Below are 15587 nucleotides of genomic sequence, written 5' to 3' on the forward strand. Positions count from 1 at the left end.
TAAAGGACACCAATAACAAGAAGAGACTTGCTTGGGCCAAGTAACACAAGCAATGGACATTAGACCGGTGGAAATCTGTCGTTTGGTCTGATAGGTCCATATTAGAGATTTTTGGTTCCAACTTCAGTGTTTATGTGAGATGCAGAGAAGGTGATCGGTTGATCTTTGTATGTGTGGTTCCCACCCAAAAGCATGGAGGAGGTGTGATGGTGAGGAGGTGCTTTGCTGGTGACACCGTCTGTGATTTATTTAGAATTCAAGGCACACAACATGCAAGGCTACCACAGCATTCTGCAGCAATACGCCATCCCATATAGTTTGCACTTAGTCCCACTATCATTTGTTTTTCATCAGGACAAGGACCCAACACACCTCCAGGCTGTGTAAGGGCTATTTGACCAAGAAGGAGACTGCTGGAGTGCTGCATCAGATGACCTGGCCTCCACAATCACCCAACCTCAACCCAATTGAGATGGTTTGGGATGAGTTGGACTGCAGAGTGAAGGAAAAGCAGCCAACAAGTGCTCAGCATATGTGGGAACTCCTTCAAGAGTGTTGGAAAAGCATTCCAGGTGAAGCTGGTTGAGAGAATGCTAAGAGTGTACAAAGCTGTCATCAAGGCAAAGGGTGGCTCCTTTGAAGAATCTTCAATATATTAACACTTTTTTGGTTACTACATGATTCCATATGTGTTATGTTTTGGGGTGACAGGTAGCCTAGTGGTTAGAGCATTGGGCCAGTAACCGAAAGGTTGCTAAATTGAATCCCTGAGCTGACAAGGTAAAAATGTCGTTTTGCCCCTGAACAGGCTGTCACTGTAAATAAGAATTTGTTCTTAACTGACTTGCCTAGTTAAATAAAGGTAAAATAAAAATGTCATAGTTGTGATGTCTTCACTATTATTCTACAATGTAGAAAATAGTAAACATTAAGAAAAACCCTGGAATGAGTAGATGTGTCCAAACTTTTGAATGGTACTGTAAGTAAAGTATAAGTGAATAAAAAAATACACTGAAAAAAATATGCATTGCAATTCTAATTCTTTATACTTTGATTAATCACAATCAAGACTCTCTATCACAAGAAAAAGGTTCTGAGCAGTAATTACCTCTTACCGAACCTCATCCTCCTGATATATTTGTTTTCCTTTATTCAGAAAAGTTAGAATGTAGATTATGGGGTACAGTTGAAGAGGGTGGAAAGTTGAAAAGTGTTGCTCATGGAAATGTGCGCATGTTCGACTCTAGCACTACCGCTGCGCTGCGCTCCCGGTACTGATTTATTCTACTTCCTCTACTTCCTCGGGGTCATAGAGGAACGAAGGGGGATCTCACCCTCCACCCAAGCATCTGGACTTGATAGCATATTTTCCCAAAGTTGAATTTCCTCATTGACAGATTCCATCCAGTCCACGTTTTTGCCATAGCTTTGTCCTGGAATCAAACAGAAAAGTAAGGCATTTCAGAGAAGTAAGCCATTGCAAAATATTGAGTGAACAACTTCTATACCGAAATCAAAGGCGAACTATGGTAGCATCTCATACTTTATTTTTTCAGTTGTTAACTATGTTTTTAGTGCTTCAGCCATGGGAATTGATTACCTTTCGGAACAAATTTACAAACGTACTATCACAGACATTTGTCAAGCATGAGTAAAGCACAAGTAGCATCATGACAAAATGGTGTTTAACAATCACCTGTGCCCAGACTGAGGCGCACCCCTCCCAGGAACTGATTGGAGAGTTTGTTGTGGTCCCACACAGTCAGCTCACAGCAAGCCTCTCTGACCTCTCCGGCACGGAAACCGTCATACACCATGGCGTGGTTATACACAGGCTTCTGGCTCTTCTTCACCACCCGCGTCTTCTGACGACTCTTCTTGCTTGTGTCAGGCAACATGTAACTGACGTAGAAAATGCAATCATTTTGTTTTCTATCGCACATTAAAATTACGCTAATGACTTTAGCATATGGTGTCTGTGTTTGCAAATATCTGTGCATCTGGATAGATGATAAGCTATAATAAAAAAATAACACATTAGTTCATTAAGAAGCTGAGAAAAAAATGCCTCTCGCTTTCTAACTCTGTAGAGACCAAAGGACTTTCCCAGAGTTAGCCATCCCTGAGACCGGGTATGGAAACTCATATGTCTAAAGGTTAACAATGATGTTGGGTACAGTGGTTGTTTTTGAAAAAGAGCTTTATAAATAAAATGTAAGCAATGAAAGGAGCTAAGTGACATCAAAGGGGGTCAGCTCTTTTGGTAGAGAATGCAGTGATGTGTACTAAACCTGTCACCCGTAATAAAGTGTAGTACACAATGGTAAACCACATCTAATGGCTTTAGTGAAGTTGCAGCTGCATTCATATGGATGATATCTCCATCGTCTAGGACCGGTAGGAACGTCGATTGAATGATCTGCTTTCTACTATTAGGTAAATGAGCTTTGTTTTTTTTACACCTTACACTTGGAATGATCTCAAACCTTTATTTAACTTCTCTAGGGTGGGGGGCAGCATTCGGAATTTTGGATGAAAAGCGTGCCAAATTAAACTGCCTGCTACTCAGCCCCAGAAGATAGAATATGCATATGGTAGATTTGGATAGAAAACACTCTAAAGTTTCCAAAACTGTTAAAATAGTGTCTGAGTATAACGGAACTGATTTGGCAGGTGAAAACCTGAGAAAAATCCACTCAGGATTTATTTTTGTTTTGTAGTTTTCTATTCAATGCCATTGCAGTATCCATTGACTTAGGACTCAATTTGCAGTTCCTATGCCTTCCACTAGATGTCAACAGTCTTTAGAAATTGTTTCAGGCTTGTATTCTGAAAAATAAGGGAGTCAGAGCAGCCTGAATGAGTGGACCCTGAAGTGTCACAGAGGTATTTCATGCACGCGACCGAGAGAGTGCCTTTCTTGTTTACCTTTTATATTGACGACATTATTGTCCGGTTTAAATATTATCGATTATTTAGGCTAAAAATGAGGCTTGAATATAAACATCGTTTGACATGTTTCTATGAACTTTACGGATACAATTTGGATTTTTTTGTCTGCCTGTTGTGACTGTGTTTGAGCCTGTGGATTACTGAAGAAAACGCACAAACAAAACGGAGGTTTTTCGATATAAAGAGAGACTTTTTCGAACAAAACAAACATTTATTGAGTAAATTACTGTCTTCTGAGTGCAACCATATGTAGATCATCAAAGGTAAGTGATTCATTGTATCTCTATTTCTGACTTGTGTAACTCTTCTACTTGGCTGGTTACTGTTTGTAATGATTTGTCTGCAGGGCGATGTTCTCAAATAATCGTAAGGTATGCTTTCGCCGTAAAACATTTTTTTTAAATCTGACACCGTGGTTAGATTCATAAGAAGTTAATCTTTAAACCTATGCAGAAATACTTGTATGTTTTCTGAATTTTTATATAGGGTAATTCTGTATCTGCAATTTCACTGGATGTTGGCCATGTGGGACGTGAGCCTAGTGAGGTTTTAACAAGGAAAAGCCCATTGAGACCCAGTGTCTTTTTCAAGGGAGATCTGGCCAAGAAGGCAGCAACAATCAATACATTACAGAATTAAAATACAACAATACAACATGAAAAAAAATAATAATTTACACTCCTCTGTAACCCCCATCAATATTTTACATTTATTTATTGGCACTACAATCCATGAAGCATGGATTGTAGACTATTTCAATCCTGTGCATTTGTTTCTTAGGGTTTGCCAACTACTACCGGAGGTTTATCCGGGGATTTGGTCAGGTAGCGGCTTCCATTACCTCACAGCTGAAGGGTGGCCCAATACATTTGCAGTGGTCTGCTGAGGCGGACAGGGCTTTTGGTCACCTGAGGGCTCTGTTCACCTCGGCTCACATGCTGGCCAATCCGGATCTCTCATTGGCGTTCATAGTTGAGGTGAATGCGTCCGAAGCTGGGATAGGAGCATGTTTTTCACCCGTTTTGTTATCACTCTGTCCTACAGACCAGGCTCCCAGAACGTGAAAGCAGATGCACTGTCCCGGCTGTATGACACAGAGGAGCAGCCCATGCATAATACTCTCATACTTCCGGCTTCCTGCCTGGTAACACTTGTGGTGTGCGAGCTGGACGGGGACATTGAGGAGGTGGTGTTCGCACCGGGGGACTGGGTCTGGCTCTCGACCTGAAACCTGTCCCTACGCCCGCCCTGCCGGAAGCTTGGCCTGCGGTTTGTGGGGCCATTTAAAGTCCTGGGGAGAGTGAACGAGGTTTGTTACAGGTTACAGCTTCCCCCCGATTACCGTATTAACCCCTCGCTCCATGTGTCTCTCAGGCCAGTGGTGGCTGGTCTCCTCTCCTGGAGTCTGAGGTGCGAGAGGTTCCTCTGCCCCCTCTTGACATCGAGGGGGCCCCGGCATACTCCGTTCAATCCATACTGGATTCGAGGCATCGGGTGAGGGGCCTTCAGTACCTCGTGGAGTGGGAGGGGTGTGGTCCGGACGAGAGGTGCTGGTTTCCAGTCGAGGACGTGTTGGACCCTTCAATGCTGCAGGAGTTCCACGGTCTCCGTCCGGATCACCCTGCTCCTCGCCCTCCGGGTCGTCCCCGAGGCCGGTGCCGGCGCCGCGCATCAAGGGGGGGTGTGGGGGGAGGGGGTACTGTCACAAATACTGCCGAAGTTGGTTCCTCTCTTTGTTTGGCCGATGCTTGGCGTCGCCGGTCTTTTAGCCATCATCGATCCACTTTTCATGGTCCATTTGTTTTGTCTTGTCACACACCTGGTATCAATTTCCCTCGTGATATGTTGTGTATTTAACCCTCTTTTCCCCCCATGTCTTTGTGCGGAATTGTTTATTGTAAGTGCATGTTTTCTCTGGTGCGCAATGGGTTTTTGTAACCATTTGTTTGTGGTTCTGGTTGCTGGACGTTTTATGAATAAAACTGCTCTGTTGATTACCCAGTTTTGCATTTGTCATATTGCCCCATATTCTAATCATGTCTATTTTTGGAAATAGACTTCTGAGATTAACAGAGGTCAAAACCTGCTCGGTTTTCGAAAATCATGGGGAGTCGGTAGAGATTGCAGGGTATCTACAGGCCCAGGGTTTGGTCGCACATTACCAGAGACCAACAATAAAAGCATAACAATGTACCTGTTGCCCAATGTGTGAGGGCTTGGCGGAGCCAGCACCATTGTCAATAAACGAGCGGAGTCATTCAAAATGTAACGGTAAATGAGTGAATAGGTGTGGAGTCAGGCGCAGAGAGCAAAGGATACGGGAAAAACACGCCTTAATGTCCAGAAAATCACAAGAACAAAAATCAGGTGAACAACAAAATGTGAAAAACTAAAGGACAGCGAAAAAAACAGAAAATGCAAAAACACTAACTACTCTAACACTTACAGATGAACAAGCCCGCACAAACAGAAGCGGACTGAACTAACTTAAATAACCCCACCCTAACAACCAAACAAGAAACAGGTGAAACCAATTAGACAAAACCAAACGAACACAGAACAATGGATCGGTGGCAGCTAGTAGACCGGCGACGACAAGCGCCGAGCGCCACCCAAACCAGAAGGGGAGTCACCTTCGGTGATATTCGTGACACAAAAGTTTGATATTTTGGAAGTGTAGGCCCACTTGCATTTGAGATTGGTACAAATGCAGTTGCAGAGAGAGACCAAGCTCCTGGTGGTATTGACATGATGGTCACATCAGAGTGTTTGCAAATTGTAGGGCATAAAGCGAAGATAATTCACTCACCCATTGATCATTTAGCCTATTTAATCCAGGATGGCATTGAGTAAATTCAGATGGCTGATTGAGAACCTTTTTCCTGAATAATGTGTTTGTTTTCTATCTCTGGTTTACATTTCACTTTGGTATTGATGTGTATATTTTTGTAATTACAGGGCTCGCCTACAAAAGTGCCCTTGGTCTCAGCATGACTCCATGTCAAAATAAAAGGTAAAATAAATACATTTAAAGTATTAATTGAGACAAAATATGGAGAGTCGTGAAAATGGCGTCGACAGGCTGCCTCGCTTCCTGCTCTGAGGAAACTGCAGTATTTCGTTTTTTATTAATGTATTATTTCAAAAAATTGTTAGCCCAGAATTCTTTTTTTTTACATTATAAAATACAGTTAGGCCTCCCGGGCAACGCAGTGGTCTAGGGCACTGCATCGCAGTGGTAGCTGTGCCACCAGAGACTCTGGGTTAACGCCCAGGCTCTGTCGCAGCCGGCCGCGACCGGGAGGTTGTCCGGGTTAGAGAGGGTTTGGCCGGTAGGGATATCCTTGTTTCATCGCGCACTAGCGACTCCTGTGGCGGGCCGTGCGCAGTGCACGCTAACCAGGTCGCCAGGTGCATGGTGTTTCCTCTGACACATTGGTGCGGCTGGCTTCCGGGTTGGATGCGCACTGTGTTAAGAAGCAGTGCAGCATGGTTGGGTTGTGTTTCGGAGGACGCATTGCTTTCGACCTTCGTCTCTCCCGAGCCCGTACGGGAGTTGTAGCGATGAGACAAGATAGTAACTACTAACAATTGGATACCACGAAAAATGGGGAGAAAAAGGGGAAAAATAAAAAAATGCAGTTGAAGTCGGAAGTTTACATACACCTTATCCAAATATATTTCAACTCCGTTTCACAATTCCTGACATTTAATCCTAGTACAAATTCCCTGTCTTAGGTCAGTTAAGATCACCAATTTATTTTAAGAATGTGAAATGTCAGAATAATATTGAGAGAGAAGGATTTATTTCAGCTTTTATTTCTTTCATCACATTCACGGTGGGTCAGAAGTTTACATACATTCAGTATTTGGTAGCATTGCCTTTAAATTGTTTAACTTGGGTCAAACGTTTCGGGTAGCCTCCACAAGATTCCCACAATAAGTTGGGTTAATTTTGGCCCATTCCTCCTGACAATGCTGGTTTAACTGAGTCAGGTTTGTAGGCCTCCTTGATCGCACACGCTTTTTCAGTTCTGCCCACAAATGTTCTATAGGATTGAGGTCATGGCTTTGTGATGGCCACTCCAATACCTTGACTTTGTTGTCCTGAAGCCATTTTGCCACAACTTTGGAAGTATGCATGGGGTTATTGCTCACTTGGAAGACCCATTTGCGACCAAGCTTTAACTTCCTGACTGATGTTTTGAGATGTTGCTTCAATATATCCACATATTTTTCCTTCTCATAATGCCATCTATTTTGTGAAGTGCACCAGTCCCTCCTGCAGCAAAGCACCCCCACAAACATGATGCTGCCACCCCCGTGCTTCACGGATAGGATGGTGTTCTCGGGTTGCAAGTCGCCCTCCTTTTTCCTCTAAACATAACGATGGTCATTATGGCCAAACAGTTCTATTTTTGTTTCAGCAGACCAGAGGAAATTTCTCCAAAATGTATGATCTTTGTCGCCATGTGCAGTTGCAAACCGTAGTCTGGCTTTTTTTATGGCGTTTTTTGAGCAGTGGCTTCTTCCTTGCTGAGCGGCCTTTCAGGTTATGTCGATATAGGACTCGTTTTATTGTGGATATAGATTCTTTAGTACCCGTTTCCTCCAGCATCTTCACAAGGTCCTTTGCTGTTGTTCTGGGATTGATTTGCAGTTTTCGCATCTCTAGGAGACAGACTGCATCTCCTTCCTGCGCGGTATGACGGCTGCGTGGTCCCATGGTGTTTATACTTGCGTACTATTGTTGAGATGAGCATGGTACCTTCAGGAGAAGAAAATTGCTCCTAAGGATGAACCAGCCTTGTGGAGAACTACAATTGTTTTCTGAGTTTTTGGCTGATTTCTTTTGATTTTCCCATGATGTTTACCAGAGGCACTGAGTTTGAAGGTAGGCCTTGAAATACATCCACAGGTACACCTCCAATTGACTCAAATTATGTCAATGGGCCCATCAGAAGCTTCTAAAGCCATGACATAATTTTCTGGAATTTTCCAAGCTGTTTAAAGGCACAGTCATCTCAGTGTATGTAAACTTCTGACCCACTGGAATTGTGATAGAGTGAATTATAAGTGAAATAATCTGTCTGTAAACAATTGTTGGAAAAATGACATGTGTCATGCACAAAGTAGATGTCCTGACCGACTTGCCAAAACTATAATTTATTAACAAGAAATTTGCGGAGTGGTTGAAAAACGAGTTTTAATGACTCCAACCTAAGTGTATGTAAACTTATGTTTTCAACTGTATATACATAGACTTTAAATCACTGGCCACTTTAATAAATGGAACACCAGTCACTTTAATAATGTCCACATATCTTTCATTACCCATCTCATATGAAATTGCGTTATCCTATACTATTCTACTGTATCTCATTCAATGCCGCTCTGACATCGCTTGTCCGTATATTTTTACTTTCTTAAATCTATTCCTTTACTAGATTTGTGTATATTGGGTATATGTTGTGTTATTGTTAGATATTACTTGTTAGCTATTACTGCACTGTCAGAGCTAGAAACACAAGCATTTTGCTACACCCGCTAAACTCATGTATGTTACCATACATGCCTCAGACGCCATTCTATTAAACCTGTCTTCTACTCACCACTTCACAAAGGAGTCGACACCCTGAGGCTTTAGCTTATGCAGCTCTCTGGCCTCCTTCAGCCACACATGGACCTCCCCTGAGTTATTCTTGTCAACACCTGCAAGAAGAGGAGGCACAATATCCAATATTGATGATCAGAGAGCTAATTCAGTGTCCCACGTCTTTCAATATGTACTACATGACTATTGACTAATCTAGTCTTCTTCAGGGGTTGTAACCCAAAAAAAATTAAATCGGTTTGGTTTCTTTACACTGTCCCGACCGGTTTGAACCCCAAAAAAGTAACGGTTTATATTGTTTGTTTCTGTTCCTTTTTTAACCTGTGAAATCAACCTTTGATGATGTGTAGCCTATGGTGCAATATGTAACTAAAATGTTGCGGGTGGGGAGACAGTAAGAGCGGGTTGAGAAAGAGGCTTGAAGTGCTGGGCATCACATTATGCCAGGTGAATTAGGTCCACAGAATTATACCTAGGAGGAGCAGCTTCTATGAAGGAACTTTGAATGTCCTTTGCGCTAGCTAGCTAACAAGCTTGTGTGTGCAGAGTGGCACCATAATTGTAGATTGTGAGATAGGTGTGATATTGTATTTTTGTAGATTGTGAAATCGCTAGGGGAGGAAGAGGTTCAGTAAGAAAAATGGATAATTGTTTTATGACACTAATTGATTGAGGTCTGCAAAATGTGCACTACATGTGTTGTTGACGTGCCTAAAATAAAGGTTAAACATACAGTTCCAGTCAAAAGTTTGGACACACCAACTCATTAAAGAGGTTTTTCTTTATTTGTACTATTTTCTACATTGTAGAATAATAGTGAAGACATCAAAACTATGAAATGACACACATGGAATCATTGAAGTAAACAAACATGTTAAACAAATCAAAATATATTTGAGATTTGAGATTCATCAAATAGCTACACTTTGCTTGATGACAGCTTTCCACACTCACATTCTCTCAACCAGCTTCATGATGTAGTCACCTGGAATGCATATCAATTAACAGGTCTGCCTAGTTAAAAGTTAATTTGGGGAATTTCATTCCTTAATATGTTTGAGCCAATCATTTGTGTTGTGACAAGGTAGGGGTGGTATACAGAAGATAGCCCTATTTTGTAAAATGCTAAGTCCATATTATGGCAAGAACAGCTCAAATAAGCAAATAGAAACAACAGTCCATCATTACTTTTAGACATGCAGGTCAGTCAATCCATAACATTTCCAGAACTTTTAAAGTCTCCTCAAGTGCAGTCACAAAAACCATCAAGCGTTATGATGAAACTGGCTCTTACGAGGACCGCCACAGGAAAGGAAGACCCAGAGTTACCTCTGCTGATGAGGATAAGTTCGTTAGAGTTACCAGCCTCAGAAATTGCAGCCCAAATAAATGCTTCACAGAGTTTAAGTAACAGACACATCTCAACATCAACTGTTCAGAGGAGACTGCGTGAATCAGGCCTTCATGGCCGAACTGCTGCAAAGAAACCACTACTAAAGGACACCAATAAGAAGAAGAGATTGCTTGGGCCAAGAAACATGAGTGATGGACATTAGACCGGTTTGACCAAGAAGGCGATTGATGGAGTGCTGCATCAGATGACCTCGCCTCCACAATCACCCGCCCTCAACCCAATTGAGATGGTTTGGGATGAGTTGGACCGCAAAGTGAAGGAAAAGTAGACAACCTATGCTCAGCATATGTGGGAACTCCTTCAAGACTGTTGTAAAAGCATTCCAGGTGAAGTCGGTTGAGAGAAGGCCAAGAGTGTGCAAAGCTGTCATCAAGGCAAAGGCTGGCTACTTTGAAGATTCTAAAATATCAAATATATTTGGATATGTTTAACATTTTCTGTTAACAATTGATCACATATGTTATTTAATAGTTTGGATGTCGTCACTATTATTCTACAATGTAGAAAATACTAAAAATAAAGAAAAACCCTTGAATGAGTAGGTGTATCCAAACTGGTACTGTATACATATATATTTTTTAAACGTTTTGGATCAGTAAAGTGATTTAAACATGAATTAGTTGTCATTTTTTCTATCATACCATAATGCTACCCCATTCACGAAAGAGACAGGCATATCATATCAGTACCTGTTGAGCCAGGGGGAATATATTTCAGTGCTACTGTCAACAGTCCATGATATTCAGGAGAGTCCTGAACGCCAGGATTCTGCAAATAAAAACAAGTGGATGATAACTTAACACACAGGCATTTATAATTGAGTGTTGCTCTTACTGATTTTTGTTTCCAAAACATTTACAAACGTACGTTATATCCAATAGTTGTTCTTGATGTCTTGTTATATTTTTTTATTCTTATTGTGGGTTTGTCAGGTCGACAAACTAATCTATCCTTGGGGATCAATAAAGTATGAACTCGTCTCTTACTGCACATAGCATTTAATCTCCATATCAGGGCCAATGTTGGTCAGGGAGGGAGAGGTGGTGTCCAGCTGGGTTTTATCACATGTTCTACAATAATATTTGTGTTGTGGTTTATTTCCAGGAAACTCCTCCTTACCAAAGACCTGCTCAGGTCAGTGGTGGGACAAATAAGCAGGCTTTTCAGGAAATTCAGAAAGTGAATTGAGATTTAACTGAAAATAATCCTCTTTGAAAGTAATGGTGCATTTTGTCATTAATTACATTTCAAATCCACCTGAAAAGACTACATTAAAATGGGATTGACCTCAACGCCTTGGAGGCAATGTACCAAGCTGCCTTGTGGTGTTTCTTTCTGTATAAATTGCACAACTTTTATACAGTAAATGCTATTTACCTTGGGCTGTAGGTTGTACCAGGTAAGGGTCTCATGCCCCCAGTCCCAGGTCTTAAGGTCAATGTCTACCTGCCCCAGAAAGACATTTCTCCCTCTGGAGTCATTGTGCCACACAGAAAGGTTCAGTGTCCTGCCCTTCAGATCATCCATCGTCATCTTGTACTGTACAAAAAAAATGAAATAAAAGATTAAGTGTTAAGAGGATAAGCTGCGTTCATAACATCTTGTAAATTCGTAAATACGAGGATATAATCCACTTGAAAGCCCGTCCAACTCGTAATTACTAGTGGGAATCTCGTCATCCCTGAGATCTGACTTCTAGCACATGATGAACTCAACTACTAAGAAAATAACCTCGGTAACAGAATTTGACAGTTAAATGCAACAACAAAACATTATTTATCAAAATAAATCTAGTGCATGGTTTTTCAACACTATAATCGTTTATGGTTGACGCAGCTTGTTTGCCATTAGCCAATCTGCGTTAGCTCAGAGCATGTAAACGCACAAAACCTGTTGCTTCCAGGTAACGCGTAGTATTTTCAAAGTGTCCCACTTGTTATGAATGCAGCATTAGAATAAAATAAAAATGATCTGTTACTAGATAGGTTTCCATGCAATTGGTTTCAGATTTTCATGCTAATATTCTAAAATCCGCATAAAATTTGTATTTCCCCACCAGAGACGTTACCATCAAAATGCGATGCGAGCGGTGCATTCAGCCTGTAACAGCTTACAGACGGTAGGCTATTAAGGTCACAGTTATGAAAACTTAGGACACTAAAGACACCAAAAAGAAAGAAGCCCAGGGTCCCTGCCCATCTGCGTGACAGTGCCTTAGACATGAGGACTGCAGATGTGGCCAGGGCATCAAATTGCAATGTCCGTACTGTGAGACACCTAAGACACCTAAGACAGCACTACAAGGAGACAGGACAGACAGCTGATCGTCCTCGCAGTGGCAGACCATGCGTAACACCTGCACAGAATTGGTACACCTGAACATCACACCTGCGGGACAGGTACAGGATGGCACAACAACTGCCCGCGAGTTACACCAGGAATGAACAATCCCTTCATCAGTGCTCAGACTGTCCGCAGTAGGCTGAGAGAGGCTGGACTGTCTGTTGTAAAGCAGGTCCACACCAGACAGCACCGGCAACAACATTGCCAATGGGCACAAACCCACCGTAGCAGGACCAGACCGGACTGGCAAAAAGTCGGGGTTTTGTCTCACCAGGGGTGATGGTCGGATTTACATTTATCGTCAAAGGAATGAGCGTTACACCGAGGCCTGTATTCTGGAGCGGGATCGATTTGGAGGTGGAGGGTTCGTCATGGTCTGGGGCATTGTGTCACAGCATCATCGGACTGAGCTTGTTGTCATTGCAGGCAATCTCAACTCTGTGCATTACAGGGAAGACATCCTCCTCCCTTCCTGCAGGCTCATCCTGACATGACCCTACAGCATGACAATGCCATGTATGCAAGTGTTGCTTCTCTTTCTCTCTCTCTTTGACAAGTCCAATACAGCAAATGAAAAATAAACATCTTGTTAATCTACCCATCGTGTCCGATTTCAAAAATGCTTTACAGCTAAAGCACAACATATGGTTATGTTAGATCACCTCCAAGTCGAAAAAACACACAGCCATTTTCCAGCCAAAGATAGGAGTCACAAAAAAGCAGAAATATAGATAAAATTAATCACTAACCTTTGATGATCTTCATCAGATGACACTCATAGGACATCATGTTACACAATACATGTATGTTTTGTTCGATAATGTGCATATTTATATGCAAAAATCTCAGTTTACATTGGCGCCTTATGTAACAGTATAACTTTTGTGCTCTGACACTTTGTGTGGGTTGGGTGCAGGAACGTAGCAATCGGGTCGATTGTAGTGGTAGTCGTTTTGATGGCAACTGTGTGGCTCAGTCGGTAGAGCATGGCGCTTGCAACGCCAAGCGTCGTGGGTTCGATTCCCGCTGGGGCCACCCATATGTAAAAGTAGTGGCCCCAGCCGACTTGTAAGTCGCTTTGGACAAAAGCGTCTGCTAAATGGGATATATTATGGCAACGTTCTTTACCATTATTTTGACTGCAGTGGGTATTGGTATTGTGGTTTCGTGGTAGAAATCATTGTTGTGCGTCATCTCTCAATGCTCCAACACCTGATAATGCACCCTCTAACTGGAGTGGATGCTCCTGTTCAAACTTCAAAACCAACGTGTCAGGACACTCAGCGCTTTGCACCTTTGATGCCTCAAAAGCTGTGCTTGCAAGCTCTGAGTTCTGAGATTGGCAAACCAATGTGGGCTGTAGGGCCCAAGTAGGTAATGAAGTTGGGATACATGTTCGAGAGAAACATTTGTTTGAATGGTATCAGCTCTTCCATTCCTGTTTCAGTGAGGAGACCAAAGGAAGTTAAAGGATGCCTAAGCTCGAGGGTGTTCACTCCATGCTTGTTTGACAGTGTTAGCCAGCGAGCTGTCGTGTTTATGAGTCGACCACTGAATTATATTTTCAAAGCCGTGCCAAGTTTAGTATAGTAGTTTTCCGAATGAACCTTGTCACATGTCTATTCGACGTTATCTTCAACAGGTAAAGCCTGCCAGAACCCATAGTGTTCGGGTAGCCATCAAAGGCGTCCTCTCTGTCTGCTAGGAAAGTCTCAGTGTCGTTTGGCTTACCTGGAACAGGGTCAAAAGTGTGGAAGTTTTTTACGAGTTTGTCAGGGCGTTCTGTGCCAAGTGGGCAGAGAGGGTTGGCTTCATCCTGTGAGGAAACTGGGGCCGAAAGTCAAAGAGGAGAAGCCAAACTTTGGCTTTGTTGGAAAAGAGGCTCCATATTACTATGTGCCGAATGGCCAAGAGGAGAAGACTGAGGACCACCTGGGGGAGGCAAAGTCAGACCTTTTTTCGTCTTCACTCCTTTGTGTACCGAGCTCGGTTGCCTGGTTAGGTAGTCACGCTGCAGCACGTGACTGTTCTGGAATTTCTCCAGATGGTACCTAAGAAGGTGGTTTTCTGTGCATAGCAGAGTCCACTTGGGCACTTAGAGTACTTATTTCAGACACGTGAGTGTCGCACTTGCTCCGTTCGGCCTCACATTTAACTGTTGTGGTTTGCAGGTAGAGGACTTGAGTACGGAGTGAGAGATTCAGTGATGAGATTTCCTCCGCTTGCTTAGAAATCTATATTTCCATCCTCATCACCTGAGGTCTCTCATCATTAATTTGGTCAGTGACTTCAATGAGTTCTGTTGATTTGTCATCTAACTTGGTCATTGTGTTCATTAACTGATCGTCTTTTGTCTGCAGCATTTAGACTAGAACATTATTTCTTTGAGTAATGTTCATCAAAACTGCTTGCAGGGCATCAAGTTGCTCACCCTTGTTTTTAGCTAGCTCTTCAGATTCATCTAGTTTGGTGTAAACTTCATCATATTTAGTTTTGGCTAAATCGAGTTGTTCCTGTAGAAGACGATTTTGTTGAAGAGTTTGTGCTTGTTCATTGTAATATGTTTTTGCAATTACTTTTAATTGTTCAGTTTTTAACTGCAGTTCTTCGGCGAGCAGAATATTTTTGTTTTCTGCTGTTGTCATTAGTTTCCCAGTTCTCTCCACCTATCCCTTCATATCAACCACTTCTTGCTTGTGCTTCAGCCATGCACTGTGGTATTGGACCAATGCCAATCTCTGATTGTGATACATCAGAGCTAAACTGGAGAGAACCTTACAAGGCCTGCGCCCGATGCTTGATTTTGGAGAGCGTTTGTCTTAATTTCTGCTGTTTTTCCACTAATGGCATAGTCGAGGTTTGTAATGCTGCCGAGGTCAGCGACCAATCCTTTTATGAGTGAGGGTTCGATAATTAGCAGTGGACTGGGAACCCAGAGCATGAGATTTAAAAAAATAATAATAATAAGTTTGGGTTTTGAGTTGTTGGAAGCTGCAAAAACTATTTGTATCTATTTAAACATGTTAATGAGCCATCAATACTGGATCAGCAATGTGGGATTAGGATGTGAATGAAAAAGCAAATTTGCTTGATTAATCAATGTTAAAGACCTGTACAGGCTATCTGGGACTTAAACTTTAATTAACCTGAAATCGTTGCTGTATCTAGGTTAATGTGGAAAAGTTTAAAATGCCTCATTGGTCAATTTGGACCTCACCCAAATGATCTACCTGAAAAGGTATGTTCAGCAATTTAACATCCTTG

The 15587-nt window shown here is 42.2% G+C and overlaps 1 protein-coding gene across 1 annotated transcript in view; it reads right to left on the reverse strand.

Annotated features, from left to right (window-relative positions):
- Positions 1–1023: 1023 nt before the first annotated feature.
- The window catches only part of si:ch211-266g18.6 (synaptotagmin-like protein 1), a 51439-nt gene continuing 36875 nt past the window's right edge, over positions 1024–15587 (reverse strand). Inside the window, exons 11-15 of the mRNA XM_064954209.1 lie at positions 11358–11519; positions 10670–10748; positions 8565–8664; positions 1697–1902; positions 1024–1433 (exon numbers count right to left, since the gene is read on the reverse strand). Of these exons, the coding sequence (XP_064810281.1) occupies positions 1294–1433; positions 1697–1902; positions 8565–8664; positions 10670–10748; positions 11358–11519 (687 nt within the window). The 3' untranslated portion in view covers positions 1024–1293. The remainder of the gene's footprint in view (positions 1434–1696; positions 1903–8564; positions 8665–10669; positions 10749–11357; positions 11520–15587) is intronic.

This window comes from Oncorhynchus masou, chromosome 32 (assembly GCF_036934945.1).
Source record: "Oncorhynchus masou masou isolate Uvic2021 chromosome 32, UVic_Omas_1.1, whole genome shotgun sequence".
NCBI classification, from domain to species: domain Eukaryota; kingdom Metazoa; phylum Chordata; class Actinopteri; order Salmoniformes; family Salmonidae; genus Oncorhynchus; species Oncorhynchus masou.